Source organism: Leucoraja erinacea, chromosome 4 (genome assembly GCF_028641065.1).
Source record: "Leucoraja erinacea ecotype New England chromosome 4, Leri_hhj_1, whole genome shotgun sequence".
NCBI classification, from domain to species: Eukaryota; Metazoa; Chordata; class Chondrichthyes; order Rajiformes; family Rajidae; genus Leucoraja; species Leucoraja erinaceus.
The window spans coordinates 64,279,850-64,297,380 of record NC_073380.1 but is presented as its reverse complement, the minus strand read 5'-3'; the positions used below and the strand labels follow the sequence as shown (position 1 = coordinate 64,297,380).

Genomic DNA, 17,531 nt, shown 5'->3' with positions numbered 1-17,531 from the left:
ACCTCAGGCACTGGAAAGCCCGACTGTGTATCTCATTAACCAGTGAGATCGTATAAAATAATTGAAAGAATGGCAACGCGTGAATTCAATGCATTAGACTTAATTTAGTTACAGGATAAGATTTAAAGAGAAAGAAAATTGACCTGAAAGGAAAAGCGTGATATAAATGTAATATATTTAAGTTGATCCTTTTTGAAATCCCTATCACCAATTTGTCGGAAGGATAGTGACTCCACGGATTAAAACATTCTAATTCTGAGCCAAAAATATTGAATGCTACAGTATTAATGGCCACATTGCTTTAATAAAAGGTTTACACTGTTAATTACCATGTCATTTACTGTAGGCAAGTTTAATGGAAAGTGTAAATGAATATCCTTTGGAAGTAATGTGAGGATAGAGCAAGGTGATGTCTGTTTAAAGCAAACTATAAAATGGTATACAAATGCCAGTATGTTTGTGAGATTTGTAGCTGTTACATTTGTGGCTCCTCTAGAGATTATGAATCATAATCATAATCATAATTATAGTCATATTTTATTAGCCAAGTAGGTTTTGCAACATACGAGGAATTTGATTTGCCATACAGTCATACCAATAAAAAGCAACAAGACACAAAAAATATATTTTAAAATAAACATCCACCACTGTGACTCCTCCACACTCCACATGATGGAAGGCAAAAAAAAAGTTCAATCTCTTCCCTTCTTTGTCCTGCTGTGGTCAGGGGCCTCGAGCCTTCCGTTGACGGGATGATCTTGGCTCCTGTAGCCGACGGTCGAGCCCTCTGCATCGGGGCGATCAAGTTCCCACATTGGGGGGACCTCAGCTCCCCCGCGCCGGGTGATCAGACCCCGGGTCGGGGTTAGTCAAACCTCTTGCGACTTTGCAGCTACCCACATCAGTCTATACCCGAGACTGCGAGCCCCACGATGTTGAAATCCGCAGGCCACGGTTAGAGCGTCGATCCCAGGCAAGGGATCGCAGGCTCCGATGGTAAGTCCATGGCCCCGCGCTGGGGCTCAAAGTCAGTGTCGAGCAAGGATGCCAGGTCCATGACGTTAGGCCGCAGAGTGACCGGAGATATGATCCGGAAAACAATCGTTTCTCCAGCAAGGTAAGAGTGAAAAAAAGTTTCCCCCGACCCCCACCCCTCACCCTATATAAAACAAAGCAGAGAATATTAACACAGACTTTTTAAAACACGTGAAAAATAACAAAAAGGATTAAAAGACAGATAGACCGTTGGCGAGGCTGCCATCACTGAAGGCGCCACCTTCAGTTATCTGTTAATATAACTGGAGATCTGTTAATAACATATTAACAGACCATTGTCCCACCCAGAAAGATCCAGCATGCTTAGTCTAAGGTAAATATGAATCTATTGATGACATCAGCATCAATTTTACTTCGGAGTCACGTGAGTGACTACGTGAAGAACCCGCCAGGACGCATGCGTGTCATATCGCTTCACACATTGCGAAACGACAGACGGGGTGGAACGACGTTCCCCCACAGCGGTAAATTTGAAACCGCGACCGACAGGTAAGTGAATTACTCTGCGGTCATTTTTTGTTTCCCGCGCTGTTTTTTACAGGGGGAAACTGGACAAAAATAGAGTCCACAAGGGCTGCATCTAAAGCTGGCTGGGGAGGACCGCGGAGTTGCGGGCAGCCAGCAGCAGCTGAAGGCACCAGCATCACCATGAATGGGATCAGCTGTGCCCGACTTAGCACCCGCGCCGGCCAGATCAACACCACGGCCAGAAGGGAAGGCTACACAGATCAGAGCTGTTGACTCTGACAAGTTGAAATGGCAAGCGGGGGGGAGCATTCCCCTGCAGCGGCAAGTTTTTAAAACCAAGACCGACAGGTAAGGGAATTACTGCGGTCGTGTTTGTTTCCCGTGTCTGTTTCTTACAGGGGGAAAATATGGACAGGAGTCCACAAGGGCTGCACTGGCTGGGAAAAACCGCAACGTTGCGGGCAGCCAGCAGCAGCTAAAGACACCAGATCACCATGAATGGGATCAGCTGTGCCCGACTTAGCACCCATGCTGGCCAGAACAACACCACGGCCGGGCGGGAAGACTACACAGACAGAGCCGTTGACTCTGACAAGTCAAAACGGCAGGCAGGGGGGAGTATTCCCCTGCAGAGGCAAGTTTTTTAAAACCAAGACCGACAGGTAAGGGAATTACTGCGGTCATGCTTTGTTTCCCGTGCTGTTTTTCACAGGGGGAAACTACGGACAGGAGTCCACAAGGGCTGCACTGGCTGGGAAGAACTACGGAGTTGTGGACAGCCAGCAGCGGCTGAAGGCACCAGATCACCGTTAGTGGGATCAGCTGTGCCCGACTTGGCTGATAAGTTGAACTGCAAAGAAATGCCGTGGGGACCAGCGTTACTGGGGTCAAATGGAGCGGCTTATGGAGCACATGCTCCACTGTGACAGACTCTGGGAGATGGAGTCTGGTCACAATGGGTATATAATACACCCATGGCAGCACCTTATCAGGGCTGCACAGTGCATCTCCCTCGACAGAGGGGAGTACTGGGAACCAATTCTGGGCTGGCTCTGAAGAGGCGTTTTGCTGAAGGAAGAAATCAGTGTGCAAGGGGTGCAAGAACAAGGAAACCTCCTGGAAAAGGAGTCCAAGTTTGTACATCTAAAAACAACTACAGGAACATGGCTGTAATAGACACTACTGCCAAATATTTGGCACCGGAAAATGGGTATCCCTCAAAAATTTCCCACGGTGAACAGTTACATCTGAAAACACATTGGAACGGGAGTCAGAAGGCAGGATGTTTAGCTAAGACGCTGTGGCATTATTCTGCAATACGGAGTATGAGATTAATAGTCTCAGGAGAACGCCATCCGCCCAGCTTTAAACCCTAGGTTTGCAGAGCTGTGCAGACCTGGAGGGATAAAACCACCAATATTACTACTTGGGGGCAACCTGTCAAAACAGGTAAAAGAGCTCAATAAGGAGGCCAATACCCTGGGGCTCATAAAGGCGGCAACAGGCAGGATCTCCTACACACGACAACAGCACCTCCACGCACCCACCAGCAGGAAGACACACAGAAGCTGGTGACAGCTCAAAGGCCGGGCTACAGGACAGAGGTCTTTTAGGCCTGGCCCAGGCCGGCCTTCGTGGAAGACGTGCAACCCCAAATCCCAAATCCAAAAACCGACGCCACAACCTCTACGGCGACTGCAAGGAAGAAAACAAACTTTCCACTGGTCACCATGGAAGTAGGGGGGTCTGGTCTCAAAAAACAGGTGGTGTAAATAACACAAATTTGTGTGTAGATTACATTTTTTTGGGAGGCATGCAGTGCAATAACTACTAACACTTATTTTCTACCTAGTGTTCAGGGATATACAATTGAATTTGTGCACAAAATTTCCCGATTCAGCATGTACCGAACTGAACGTTCGTGCCTTCACGATAAGAAAAACTGGAAGCGCATGCTGAACTGGAGAGGCTAGATGCTAGGGAATCATGGGGAAATCCCTACACGACTCTTTGGAATTCGTGTCAATATCTTTACGAAAAACAAAAAGATGTGGTTACCAATCATTCAGGTCTGACAAACCTGAATACATTGTGCAGTAAATTCATTCAAAATTGGAAACCTTTGTTACTGCCAAACAATTAATTCCATAGGCTACTTTATGGATTGCATCCATTAAAAGATGCTTACTATACGGTGCCTATGCGGAAGGATTATAGACGTTATTAATTCTAAGCTAACACCTTCCACCACTAAGGACTACTTGGGGTTCACCTTTGATTTAGTCTACATGTGGGTAACTTATCAAAGGAAGGTACAGACTTAACTGAGGCCAACAACCTCATTGACATCAGTAAACCACCTATTCGACTGCTAGCAAGGGTAATTGGCAATGCTGTGGCCTTTCCAGCCACACTGTTTGACCTTTGTATTACCAGTAATTACAAGGACAAAGGTATAAGCATTTAAAATCAATACTGGTCATGTGTAGAGACCAATGAGGCTACCAATCTAAGCAATCACGGAATTACAATGATAGGGGAAATATTGGGCATTGTTCAAACCCTATCATTGTCAGCAACCATTCAGTGGTGCTACAAACTGATGCCAGTGTTCATGGTTGGCATGTTACTAACCCCATCTCTAGTTGTGGATATAGATGGGATGCACAAGAAGCATCATTGCTTCAGATACATGTCATAAACTACTTGGAAATGTTGGGTGCGTTCTATGGACTAAAATCAGACTGTTCAGAAATGCATCACCTGCATGTTAGACTACAGATTGATAACACCACCATGGTGACATATACTAACTACATGGGTGGAATCAAATCGGTATCATGTGATAATCCGGCTAACACAATTTGGCAATGGTGTATTCAGAAAAAATTTAAATATCAGCTAGTTACCTACCAGGTAATCTCAAATTTAGTGGCAGACACCAGGTCACGCAAATTCATGACAAACATCGAATGGATGTTGGACTGCAAAGTGTTTGCTGATATTGTAGCATGACATGAAACACCAGAGATTGATCTATTGCATCTCGGCTTAATCACCAGTTGCCTATCTGTGTTTCTTGGGAATCAGACTGGTACATCAGCGATGGATGCCTTCTCGCTGCATTGGGGGGGGGGGGGGGATTGTTCTTTCTATGCATTCCCTCCTTTCTGCCTCATCAGTCGAGTATTACGCAAAATACAACTAAACATGGCTCTCCGTTCCGAAATAACCAGATTGTTGGTTCATCCCGTAACAGGCAGGAAAATCATCCATACCATAATAGGACAAAAGTGTCCGTCAGCAGAATCTTAAGTAACCATTTCCGGACCTGGGACTAATGAACCGAACAATGAACATACAGTAGGTACACAAAAATGCTGGAGACACTCAGCGGGTGCAGCAGCATCTATGGAGCGAAGGAAATAGGTGACGTTTAGGGCTGAAACCCTTCTTCAGACTGATCGTGAAGGAAATAGGTGACGTTTCGGGCAGAACCCCTTCTTCAGCGAAGGAAATAGGTGACGTTTCGGGCCGAAACCCTTCTTCAGCGAAGGAAATAGGTGACGTTTCGGGCCGAAACCCTTCTTCAGCGAAGGAAATAGGTGACGTTTCGGGCCGAAACCCTTCTTCAGCGAAGGAAATAGGTGACGTTTCGGGAATGAACATACAGTGGCTTGCAAAAGTATTCATACCTCTTGAACTTTTCCACATTTTCCACATTTTGTCACGTTACAGCCACAAACGTAAATGTATTTTATTGGGATTTTATGTGATAGGCCAACACAAAGTGGCGCATAATTGTGAAGTGGAAGGAAAATGATACATGGTTTTCAATTTTTTTTACAAATAAAAAACTGAAAAGTGTGGTGTGCAAAAGTATTCGGCCCCCTTTACTCTGATACCCCTAAATAAAATCCAGTGCAACCAATTGCCTTCAGAAGTCACCTAATTAGTAAATAGAGTCCACTTGTGTGTAATCTAATCTCAGTATAAATACAGCTGTTCTGTGAAGACCTCGGAGGTTTGTTAGAGAACATTAGTGAACAAACAGCATCATGAAGCCCAAGGAACACACCAGACAGGTCAGGGATAAAAAGACCCATGAGGCCCATGGTAACTCTGGAGGAGCTGCAGAGATCCACAGCTCAGGTGGGGGAATCTGTCCACAGGACAACTATTAGTCATGCACTCCACAATTGTTGAAAAAAAGTCATAAGAAGTCCCTTTTGCAGTTTCCCACAAGCCATGTGGGGGACACAGCAAACATGTGGAGGAAGGTGCTCTGGTCAGATGAGACCAAAATAGAAGTTTTTGGCCTAAATGCAAAATGCTATGTGTGGCGGAAAACTAACACTGCACATCACCCTGAACACACCATCCCCACTGTGAAATATGGTGGTGGCAGCATCATGCTGTGGGGATGTTTTTCTCTCACCCCCTGGTGACTAAACTCATGAGGGGAATTTTTAATATTATCCCCAAAGGACTAGTTTCCTTATATGGTATATGAGTATAGTCCAACATTACTGAGGGACAGGGAAGCTGGTCAGAGTTGATGGGAAGATGGATGGAGCCAAATACAGGGCAATCTTGGAAGAAAACTTGTTAGAGTCTGCAAAATACTCTGGGGCGGAGGTTCATCATGGAATTTCAATGTCGGATTCATGTTTGAATACGTTAACACTATTTCCTCCCTTAGTCAATTAAGGCAGTTGTGAGGCATGGACTTGTTTCCACGGCATGAAATCACAGAGCTTTGAAATCTTCATGTAGTAACTCACGTGACTCCGAAGTAAAATAGTAAGATTAAACGAGAACTTACCAGTTCGAAGTTTGATCGTTATTTTATGAGGAGTAACGTTGAGGGATTACGTGCCCTCAGCTCCCACCCTCGATCATAAAGTTCAACTGGTATCCTTTTTTCTCTAATCTTACTATGTTCAGGTCATTACTGTTATCTGTGATTTCACACCGTTGCTTTGAAGAATGACACGCATGCGTCCTGGCGGGTTCTTCACGTAATCCCTCAACGTTACTCCTCATAAAATAACGATCAAACTTCGAACTGGTAAGTTCTCGTTTAATCTTATTATTAAACTTGAATGTTCTTTTTAAATTGCAAGTGATGATTAATTACATAACAATCTGCAAACTACTTAATTTTTCATTCACTAACAAAAATGTGTTATCTAATTATCACAGGAAGAGAATATCTATATGGGAGGGGTAAGATGATTCTGTTTATATCTTAATTCAATGTATTTCTCTTTTCTAGGCGAGCCTACGGACTACAAGCACATGTTTTTAACATGGCTCTCTTTTCATTACTACTGCTACCAATAACATACATTGTTATTACTTCACGACCCTTTGCTTTCATCAATGAAACACAGAATGCCCTCAATGCTACGGAGGAACTGGTGGTGCTTGAGAAAGAAAATCAGGTATGTGCACAGTATGGCTGTTCTCAGGTTCCAGATAGGAATGAGCCCTTTACCTCATTTTGTCCAGATTTTTATGACACAATAATATCACGCAATTGGACTATGAATATTTTTCCATCTCCTTTTTTACTTTCTTCATTGCCACCTTGATTTAGTAGCTCCTCCTGATTTGGTATCATCATCAAATATAACCACTTTGCATTACCTCTCTAAATCTGCTTAGTTTGAAAGTGAGCCTATAGGGCCTGTCCCACTGTACGAGGTAATTCAAGAGCTCACCCGAGTTTAAAAAAAAAATCAAACTCGTGGTAAGTACGTAGAATGTACGTAGCGAGTACGTCAGAGCTCGGGACGTCTCTTAGCGCCTTGTAACGCTAACGGCAGGTACTCGAGAAACACGGTAAGCTCGTGAAGATTTTTCAACAAGTTGAAAAATGTCCACGAGAGCCTCGAGTACCTACGAGCGGCTATTACTGTAATTCTCCGAATTCGAATCAGGGGAAACTTGGGAGAACTCTTGAATTACCTCGTACAGTGGGGCAGGCCCTTTACTCTGAAAAATACAGAGGGTCCAAGGGAATGAATGAATCTATCTAATAACAGCCCCAGATTTCTGGAAACCTTATTCAAACAATTAACTGAGACACTGAGATTCTATTCTACTAGAGCAACATATAGAAAAGGGCAATACCGCTACAGATCATATGCAACATTACTGGAATGGTTATCGTGAAGCGGTATTTTAACAGAAGTAGACCCCTGGAGTTCTCAGCTCAATTTTGTATGCAACTCATTCTGTTCTTGTTCTGTGTCTCTAGAGGCAATTAGAATATTTCAAAATAGTAGCATAAACAGGTTGTAGCTAAATCTTTTCAATTCCAACTTTATGCAAAGTTTGTACCCAAAGTGAAATTATTATTATCTTTTACTTGTGTTAGATAGGATATTGACAGGATTGAATTGTTGTCTATTTTAATTTATTCTTCCTTCCACAGAGCATTTCATTCCACACAATATGCACAATAATTGTATTTGCCATGTGCATCCTAGGCATATGCAAAGAGGCTTTCCAAATTGTACAACAGGTAAGCTGTGCACAAAATGTAAAGTAATTGTAACAGAAACCTGATACCAAGAAAGGCTGCTGTGGGTTTTAAAAAACAATCATTGAAGTCAAAGGATATCATGGCCAGAGTTCTTCAGGATGGCATGCTTGGCCTATGATTGCCCTAATATTTCAGATGACTGCAATTGTGGGCTGCATCAGTGAGGAGAGGGAAGCTGAATACAGAGGTGTAATCAATTACTTTGTTGAGTGGTGTGGTCTGAATCATCTCCAGCTCAACATCGATAAGACTTAGTGATGGACTTTAGGAGGAGAGAAACTCCCCATTTTGATTATCTGTGGTAGCACCAGTGGTTTTAAAATGGTTGTGGGGAGGGTGAATGGGAAAGAAAATGAAGAGTTAATTTAAAACAATATTTTGCAACAGTTTTCATTGCATTTGCCCCAAGGATAGTCGATGTATTATTGTCAAATAAGTGGAAATAACTTGTAACAATCTTAGTCTTAAGGGATGAGGTATCAGAAAGGTTAACAGGACCAACCACAGACAAGTTGTCAGAATCCAATAACCTGCATCCAAGGGTTTTAAAGGAAGCTGCTGCAAAGATAATAGACCCATTGGTTGATGTTTCTCTAAACCGATTGTGTTCTGGGAGAGTAACTGTAGGATAGAAAACTGTGAATATGATTTTTTTTGCCCAAAAAACAATAAATTATAAGGCCGTTAACTTAACATCTATTATTGGGAAGATGCTGGAATCTATAATCCAGGAAGAATTGGCTTGTCTATTATAATGCCTTAATGCAATCGAACTAAGTCGAGACAGTTTTATAAAAGGGATCCCATGTTTGACAAATTTGCTAGAGTTCTTCGAGAATACAATGAGCAAAGTTGATCGATGAGAACCAGCGAATATGGCGTATTTTCCAAAAAAACATTTTAATAGGTGCCACATCAAGATTAGATTAAAAGTGCCCACAGTATTGAGGGTAGCGTGTTAACATAGAAAAAATAAAGTATTAAAATATTGTCTTTTTCACTTACTCCTAATAAGATATAATCCAAGATGTCTGAATATTATGCAAAATAAGAAAAAGTATCTGAAAAGTTAAGACATTTGACATTTAGTCTGCAATGGAAAAGTTACACATCTAGAAGATGGTGAATTGCGGACACTCCAAACTGATCAATCCCCACAGTAATTAATTGAGTTAAGAATAAAGTATAAGTTACTTTGACCTCAATAATTGCTGCTGAACAATTTTTTTGTTGTTGTCTTAATAAACAGCGATGGCAATACTTCCATGATTCATCTAATCTTCTAGATGGGACGATGTATGTGGCATCCATTCTGTTTGTAATTCCCTGGGTTTTCGATGCCTCTCACCCGCTGCAATGGCAGTGTGGTATGATCTCTGCATATACGTCGTGGGTGAACTTCCTACTTTATCTTCAAAGGTATCGCTCATTTTACGTTTTTGCAAAAATATCAGATCTTATTAGTAAATCTTTTCTCCTAGGAAATAACAGAAGAAATTATAGTCTATGTTTCAGTACTTCCCTGTAAATTCAGAAATCTCTGAGAACATGGTTAAAGGCGGTCATGGTGGCGCAGCGGTGTAGTTGCTGCCTTACAGCAAATGCAGCGCTGGAGACCCCGGTTCGATCCTGACTACGGGTGCTGTCTGTATGGAGTTTGTACGCTCTCCCCTTGACCTGCGTGGGTTTTCTCCCAGAGTTTCGGTTTCCTCCCACACTCCAAAGACATACAGGTTTGTATGTTAATTGGCTTGTTAAATGTAAAAATTGTCCATAGTTGGTGTAGGATAGTGTTAATGTGCAGGGATCGTTGGGCGGAGCGAACCCGGTGGGCCGAAGGGCCTGTTTCCGCGCTGTATCTCTGTATCTGTATCTCTAAACTTGGGCAATGCATGAGAGCTTCCAGAGTTGATCTGGCCACTGCTGTAGTAGAAAGCTCTGGGCGTGAAGCCAGAGTGCATAGGAGTATGTACAACTATTGAGTAGAAATTAACTTTGTGGTGTTCATTTCATTAGTGTAAGGTGGATATGATGACAGTAAATTTACAAGTGATGTATCCTCTGCCTAGCTTGGCTTCTCTGAGTTATACTAACAATTAACTTCAGAGGAAGTCCAAGGTAAATTGAGCCAAAAACAGTTAAAAGCCAACATTTTCCTATGGGGCCATTGGTCTTCAGTCAGCTCAGCACTGAATCCATGAAACTTGGAACTCAGTATTTCCAGGCGGTATAACATTGTTTTGAACTACAACAAACAATGATATTGGCATCCCGGCCTGAAACGTCACATATCCATTTTCTCTGGAGATGCTGCCTGAATGAATGAATAAATTAATACTTTATTGTCACATGTGACAAGTCACAGTGATGTTCTTTGTTTTGCATATCCAAGGTACGCAAAGAGTCACCAGGTCTTTAAAGGGTGCCACCAAAGTTACAAAGAACTGAGTTACTCCAGCATTTTGTGTCTATCAATGATGATTTGCAATGAATATACACAATAGCAATTGACTTGGTGCAAGTTCTGTGATTGTCCCTGTTTCTTTCAGATTCGATATTTGTGGGATCTATGTGGTGATGTTTGCAGAGATTCTGAAAACCTTGCTTCATATTATGAGCATATTTTTCTTTCTCATCTTTGCTTTTGGATTGGCATTCTACATTCTTTTATATGAGCAGGTAAGTGACTGGTCAGGTTCTTAGTGAAGTACAGGTTGAACACCGATTTTCCGGCAACTGATTGTCCGCCCACCTCTATATTTCGGACCAAATTACAAGAGCTCAGTTGAAATTCCCTGAGTGGCCATAGATGGCATTGCGAGTGGCGAGTGCTCTTTCCGATCCCTCCATCATGAAAGAATCAACTAATTTCCGAATCTTCTCTCCTAACTGTTTCGCAAAGACAATACAGTGAACTCTTGTTTTAATGACCCCCGGATATAGTGGACGGACCTGCCAACCCATCCCCGGTTCGCACCGTCTACCCGGCCATTTAGAGCATTGGCTTCCGACCCCACTCCCGACTCATAAGGTGCACCAGTAAGCCCTTCGTCACCTGTCCTGGAGTAATTCAGCTGGTCAGGATCTCTGGAGAACACAGATAGGTGACATCAGGACCCTTCCTCAGACTGATTCAATGTGCTGAGTTACTCCAGCACTTTGTGTCAGTTAAAATGCCACAGGTTTGCAGCGGTTCACATGGCTGTTGTTGCTGCTCACATTGTAGCCCCTGTGTACAATGCATTCTTCCGTGTGCGCCCTCCGTCGCTTCCAACTATGGTCGAGTATTTTGATGACTGCGGGGGAGAAGGAGCATGCGGTGGTAGTGGGGCAGAGAATGAGGGGACAGGGACTGGGTGAGAGTAAAGAGGAGGGGGTGACAACCAAGGGCTAATAACATGAGCCATGACAACAGGACAGCATGGTGGCACAGTGGTAGAGTTGCTGACTTGCAGCATCAGAGACCCGGGTTCAATCCTGACTATGGGTGCTGTCTGTAGGGAGTTGGTACGTTCTCCCTGTGACCGCATAGGTTTTCTCTGAGATCTTTGGTTTCCTTCCACACTCTAAAGACGTACAGGCTTGTAGGTTAATTGGCTTGGTATAACTGCAAATTGTCCCTAGTGTGTGTAGGATAGGTTTAATGTGCATGGATCGCTGGTCGGTGCGGACTCAGTGAGCTGAAGGGCCTGTTTCCACGTTATATCTCAAAACTAAACTAAACTAAACAGCATGTGAACCGGTGAAGATGGGCTGGAGTAACTAAGCTGACTGAATCAGTCTGAGGAAGGGTTTCAATGTCACCTATCCTCTCCAGAGATTCTGACCCGCTGAAGTACATCTGCACAAATGCCACTGCTTCACGTTATGGGGAAAAAGGGATACAAATTTGCCAGAAATCCTCTACCCTGTAATGCGTGGGTAACCTGTACTGATGCTGGCATGTGGAAATAATGCCTTTTTAGTAGAAATTAAATTTAAATGATTTTTTTCAATGGCTAGACATCATGAAGCAATATGAAGTTCAAGCGACGAGCAACTCCTGATTATCTGTGTCCTAAAGCTCTAATTCTAAATAAAATTAAATATTTATATTACATTTTCTGGCAGTCAAGTATATATATGCTGTACATAGTACATATATTATTTTCAAAAATAACCCTAATTTATACGAGTCTGACGCCTTGCATCAACTTCCTTAGTACATTAGTTTTCATAACTAATCATTAATGAATACATCCATAAGTATTAAAAAATATGCAGCCTCACGTTCAGAAACAATGTACATTTGTACCGTTTGGCAAACAATTGTTTTCAACTGCAGATTGTTATAGAATGTGTGTGTCTCCCTGGAAATCAGGCAAATATAGATTACATAATATTTATTAGATTAAAACAACTTGGACATTTATGTAAGAAGACACATAGTGCTGGAATTAACTCAACGGATAAGGCAACATCTCAGGAGAACATGGATAGGTGACGTTTCGGGTTGGGACCCTTCTTCAGACTGAATATATAATTCCCCTAATATCCAACCCATCCCTATTAATTTCAGAGATGTAAGGAGATGTACAGTAAGTCGAAAAAATACTGATGATGTATTTTATCTTTTCAGAGAGCATTCAGAAATCCATTTCTTTCTTTGATGAGGATACTTGCAATGATGCAGGGGGATATTAACTACAATGATAACTTTCTTGTCCCGTATTATGAAAATAGGATGCCATTCCCGCTTCTGACATTTACCATGCTGACCTCTTTCATGCTGTTCATACCAATCCTCCTCATGAATTTACTGGTAAGTATATTTGCCAGAATTAGTGTAATTATTTCATCAAATCTTAAAAAGTCATTTTCATATGTGATTCTGCTCAGAGATAGGACAAAGTTTTAATTAATGTAATTGAAATTTATTTCATTTAAAAAACAGAAAATGGTGGACACATTAGTAGCTCAGGCAGCATCTGTGGCCAAAGAAACAAACATAATGTTTCAAATTCAAGATTTGTTATTCGATTTGAAATGTTAACTCTGTTTCTTTTTCCACAAATGCTGATTGTTTCCAGTATTCCTAAATTTTAATTTTAGATTTCTGGCATCTGCATATTTTTCTGACTTTCGTTAAAATTTACGTGAAGCTGTTTTTGTACAAAGGAAGTGAGAACAAATGAAGTGAGTCTATGGGCTCATTTCAGCCTATGCATCCATATATATATTTTGACTTTTATTTTCCATCTATCCTCTTTATTTAATCAATTTTCTCTTCGTTTTTCATTTTTGTTTCCTGGAAATGTTCATACCCTCAGCAGTAGTTGGAGTAGTTCAGTTTTAAACATTTTCACCATTGCTTTTAATGCCAGATGAATTCATTGTTTTTAGGAACTGGAATGTTGAAATTGCACTAAAGAAGTGCACCTCAACTTACAGGAAAGTAATAGCACAGAACTATAGAATTAGGTAGATGATGAATGCCCGTCTGGTTCATGAGCAAACATGTAGAATGCCAAAATAAAAATATAAGATAGAGATGTAAGGAGCTGCAGACGCTGGAGTCTTGAGCAAAAAATAAAGGGCTATTTTTAGTGTCAAAGTGCTTTGCCTCTGTGGAGGGAATGGGCAGACAGTGTTTCAAGTTGTGGCCTTTCTCCTGAGTGATCCACCGAGTTTCTCCAGCACTTTGTTTTTGCCAAAAAATATAAGATGTTTGACATACTCAGGAAGTCAGCCGGTATCTGCAAGGAGAGTGGAATAAATGTTTTAGATTGACAAACCTGCATCAGAGCATCATGAGAACTGGCAGGACTCTTTGTAAATATGCATATTGGGCTAATAATATAATTTGTATGTTCCACACCAGGCCACTTCAGGAATTAGGACCAGAATTAGAATCCAAAGTTAGAGTTGTCTTTAAAAGTTCCTGTTGGACGAGGATAAACTGAAATGCTCCAGTGGGTCCCATCCTTGCACATCCCTTCTCCTGCTTTCTTACCCCCACCATGACTGTTTCTGCCCTAGCCTTTCTATCCCAACAGGCTGATCCACAGCTTGCAGGCAATAGTTTTTTAAACCATGCGAGGGCCTTTTTGATCAGAAACATGGCAAAAAGAGTGGGACTGTAGACAAGCTCCTCTTCATGAAGCTGTTGCTTGCTGCACTTTTTGTGTTGCATCTCTTGTCCCTTTACCTCCCCCCTCGACTCCGTTCAAGGACCCAAGCAATCGTTCCAGGTGCGACAGAGGTTTACCTGCATCTCTTCCAACCTCATCTATTGCATCCGCTGCTCTAGATGTCAGCAGATCTATATCGGTGAGACCAAGCGGAGGTTGGGCGATCGTTTCGCCGAACACCTCCGCTCGGTCCGCAATAACCAAGCTGACCTCCCGGGGGCTCAGCACTTCAACTCCCCCTCCCACTCCGTCTCCGACCTCTCTGTCCTGGGTCTCCTCCATGGCCACAGCGAGCAGCACCGGAAATTGGAGGAACAGCACCTCATATTCCGTTTGGGAAGTCTGCATCCCGGGGGCATGAACATCGAATTCTCCCAATTTTGTTAGTCCTTGCTGTCTCCTCCCCTTCCTCAGCCCCCCTGCTGTCTCCTCCCATCCCCCAGCCTTCGGGCTCCTCCTCCTTTTCCCTTTCTTGTCCCTGCCCACCCCCGCCCCCGATCAGTCTGAAGAAGGGTTTCGGCCCGAAACGTTGCCTATTTCCTTCGCTCCATAGATGCTGCTGCACCCGCTGAGTTTCTCCAGCTTTTTTGTGTAACCATAGATAAGTGATGATTCAGTTCAGAACCCTTCTTCAGACTTGAAGAAACATTACCCATCTATGTTCTCCAGAGATGCTGTCTGACTCGCTGAGTTTCTCTAACATTTAGTGCCTTTTTTTCTGTTTTTAATTCCTGGAGCAAGAATAGAGAAATTGTCCAGTCAAGGAGAAAGCAAAGCTGTAATTTCATATCCAATATCAACAGAAATGGAAACGTTGATTAAAGGCATGTGTTTGGAAGGCAGACTTTGATAGTGTCTGCTCATATGACTTTATTGGTGTAAATACTTTCTGACAAGACCTCTTTCTGATTTAGATTGGTTTGGCAGTGGGAGATATTGCCGAGGTCCAGAGAACTGCATCCTTAAAGAGAATGGCAATGCAGGTTAGTCTTCATGGTTCAGTGAGGATGTTCAACCTTTCTGAAAAGGGAAGAAATTCAGAATTATCTTAAACACATTTCCAATGTTTCAATTCTGTTGCCACAGATTTATCTTCATACCAGTCTAGAGGAGAAGCTCCCCTATTGGTTCCTTACTAAAGTTGATGAAATAAAAATAACAGTATATCCGAACAAGCGAAAATCTGGTATGATAAATGTAAGTAAGCAAATAATGGCTACAAAGTTGGTGATAATTGCACTTGGCAGGACAAATAAGTAAGGGTGTAGTGTAATGATGCCTAAATGGATTTACTTCTGATTTTGAAAATGCAAGAATTTTAATTATCATTGTTGCATCTTCATTGATGTTCATCTCGAGGAATACATTTCTCAATCATTTAGAAAGTCATTCGAGTTTCTGACCATTGAATTCCCTCTGTGTGAACTAACTAGGAAAGAAAATCAGGGTTTTTTTAATTTGCTGTATTTTATATTCCACTAAGCAGTACATGATCTGAATATCGGATTATCACACTGTTAGTTACACAGAACCAAAACCATCAAATGTTTTTTTTTTCTCTTATCAATATGTCGTCAATCCTACGAGACTGCCTGAAAAAATTAATCTTGATGGCTACACCATAGTGAACTAATACTGTGGTATACCGAGTTATTTATTCATTGGGGTGGCTTTCAATAGTGTTGACTTAACAACAGTTAATAACCACAGGGTGTCAATGGGGGGGGGGGGGGGGGGGATTGATGGGGGGGGGGAGAGAAAAAATTAAGATGGATGCATACAGATGAACATGCACATGTTGCTCTCTCTGTTCTTTCAAAGATGGAAAAAAGTAAAACTGTTCTGATCTGGGTACCATTAACATCCTGCACATTGATTTTAAGTGTGTGAATCACCGGCAATTATTTGTTGTGGCAATTCACACCCACTATTGAAAAAGTCTCTGCAGGTTGATATAGACTGAAAATGGAACATGTACCACATTTTGAGGGAGGCAAAAGAGGACTGATTTTGGTCACACTATGCTGAATGTTGGATAGTGGCAAATGGCATTGCAAATTAGAAGAAGAGAAGAAGGCAAAATATATTCCTCATTATTTTTGGACACTACATATTTCAAACTTATCAAGAAAAAAATAACTGCATTAAATAAATTGATAGTGTTGTTTTGTGCAGAGCTTAATGAAACATTCAAAAGGTTGCAAACCAAGCCAATTCTCATTTGCACAACAGTTCATGTGTCATCATCATCTTGCTGAAACTCCTGCTGACAACATAGTTGTGAGACTGGGATGTTGATGTTCTCCTTGATGATGCCCCTGAGAGTTTGTCAGTGGTCTCTAAGGGGAACTTTTCACAAACAGTTTGTCAAGGCTTTGATGAGGCTCCCTCAAGCACCTTTTGTGATGTTAAATGCACTTTGTACTTGATAGTTGTTATGGTATCATATCTTTGTTCTTAAGAGCAAAGATTGCATTAGAACTAAATCGTCAGCAAGATCATTTTGGGTTGTCAGCGTATATATTTATCTCCTATTACTCTGTGGAGCCATAGCAGGGATTCCAACTTCCTCGAAGCAAAAGCTGCCACATAGTGTGAAAGAAATATGTTTATGGAAAAGTTTCTCTACACTAACAGTTATGTATTATCGCCTGATCTTCATGTGAATATGCTAGTCTTCAACATTTTTGCCCATTTGCAATCCAATTTAATACAATTTCAGAGCCTAATAGTCCAAATAGTGGTATATCGTTCTGCTTAGATAAAGTACCATAATAAACACTCTTGATATTGTTCCATTCATCGAGCTGAAAGGCTTGATCTTTGTCCTTGACCTTTGTCCCTTTGATCTCTCATTTTCACCTTATCCTTCCATAACTCTATGTCTCCCACTCACAGTCCGAAAAAGGGTCTCGACCCGAAACGTCACCTATTCGCTCTATCCAGAGATGCTGCTTGTACCGATGAGTTACTCCAACATTTTCTGTCTACCTTAGCTGAAATGTTTAATGACTCTCAGATCAAGTGGTAATGCAACTTTGCTGTCAATGCAGTTACTGAAACAGGAAGGGCAAAGAAAATCCATTGGTCAAACTCATTATTGTTATTGTAGGATATGCTCCTCAGTTTTACAGAATCGCAAAACTCTGAAACGCACTGTGAAATGAACAATCAGGCAACTGATCTGAAGAAGCTTGAATTACAAATGGAGAAACAGAAGTATAGGTCTGTAATTATTTTTTAATAATTCAGATTCTGTCTCTTTACACAATTTTCTGTCATGC

General features: G+C 41.8%; 1 protein-coding gene across 1 annotated transcript in view; it reads left to right on the top strand.

Moving 5' to 3' along the window:
• The window catches only part of LOC129696502 (transient receptor potential cation channel subfamily A member 1-like), a 100,634-nt gene that overhangs the window by 80,980 nt on the left and 2,123 nt on the right, over window positions 1-17,531 (top strand). Inside the window, exons 20-27 of the mRNA XM_055634477.1 lie at window positions 6,803-6,971; window positions 7,967-8,056; window positions 9,327-9,496; window positions 10,627-10,756; window positions 12,696-12,878; window positions 15,162-15,230; window positions 15,334-15,444; window positions 17,360-17,472. Coding sequence (XP_055490452.1) covers window positions 6,803-6,971; window positions 7,967-8,056; window positions 9,327-9,496; window positions 10,627-10,756; window positions 12,696-12,878; window positions 15,162-15,230; window positions 15,334-15,444; window positions 17,360-17,472 — 1,035 coding nt within the window. The remainder of the gene's footprint in view (window positions 1-6,802; window positions 6,972-7,966; window positions 8,057-9,326; window positions 9,497-10,626; window positions 10,757-12,695; window positions 12,879-15,161; window positions 15,231-15,333; window positions 15,445-17,359; window positions 17,473-17,531) is intronic.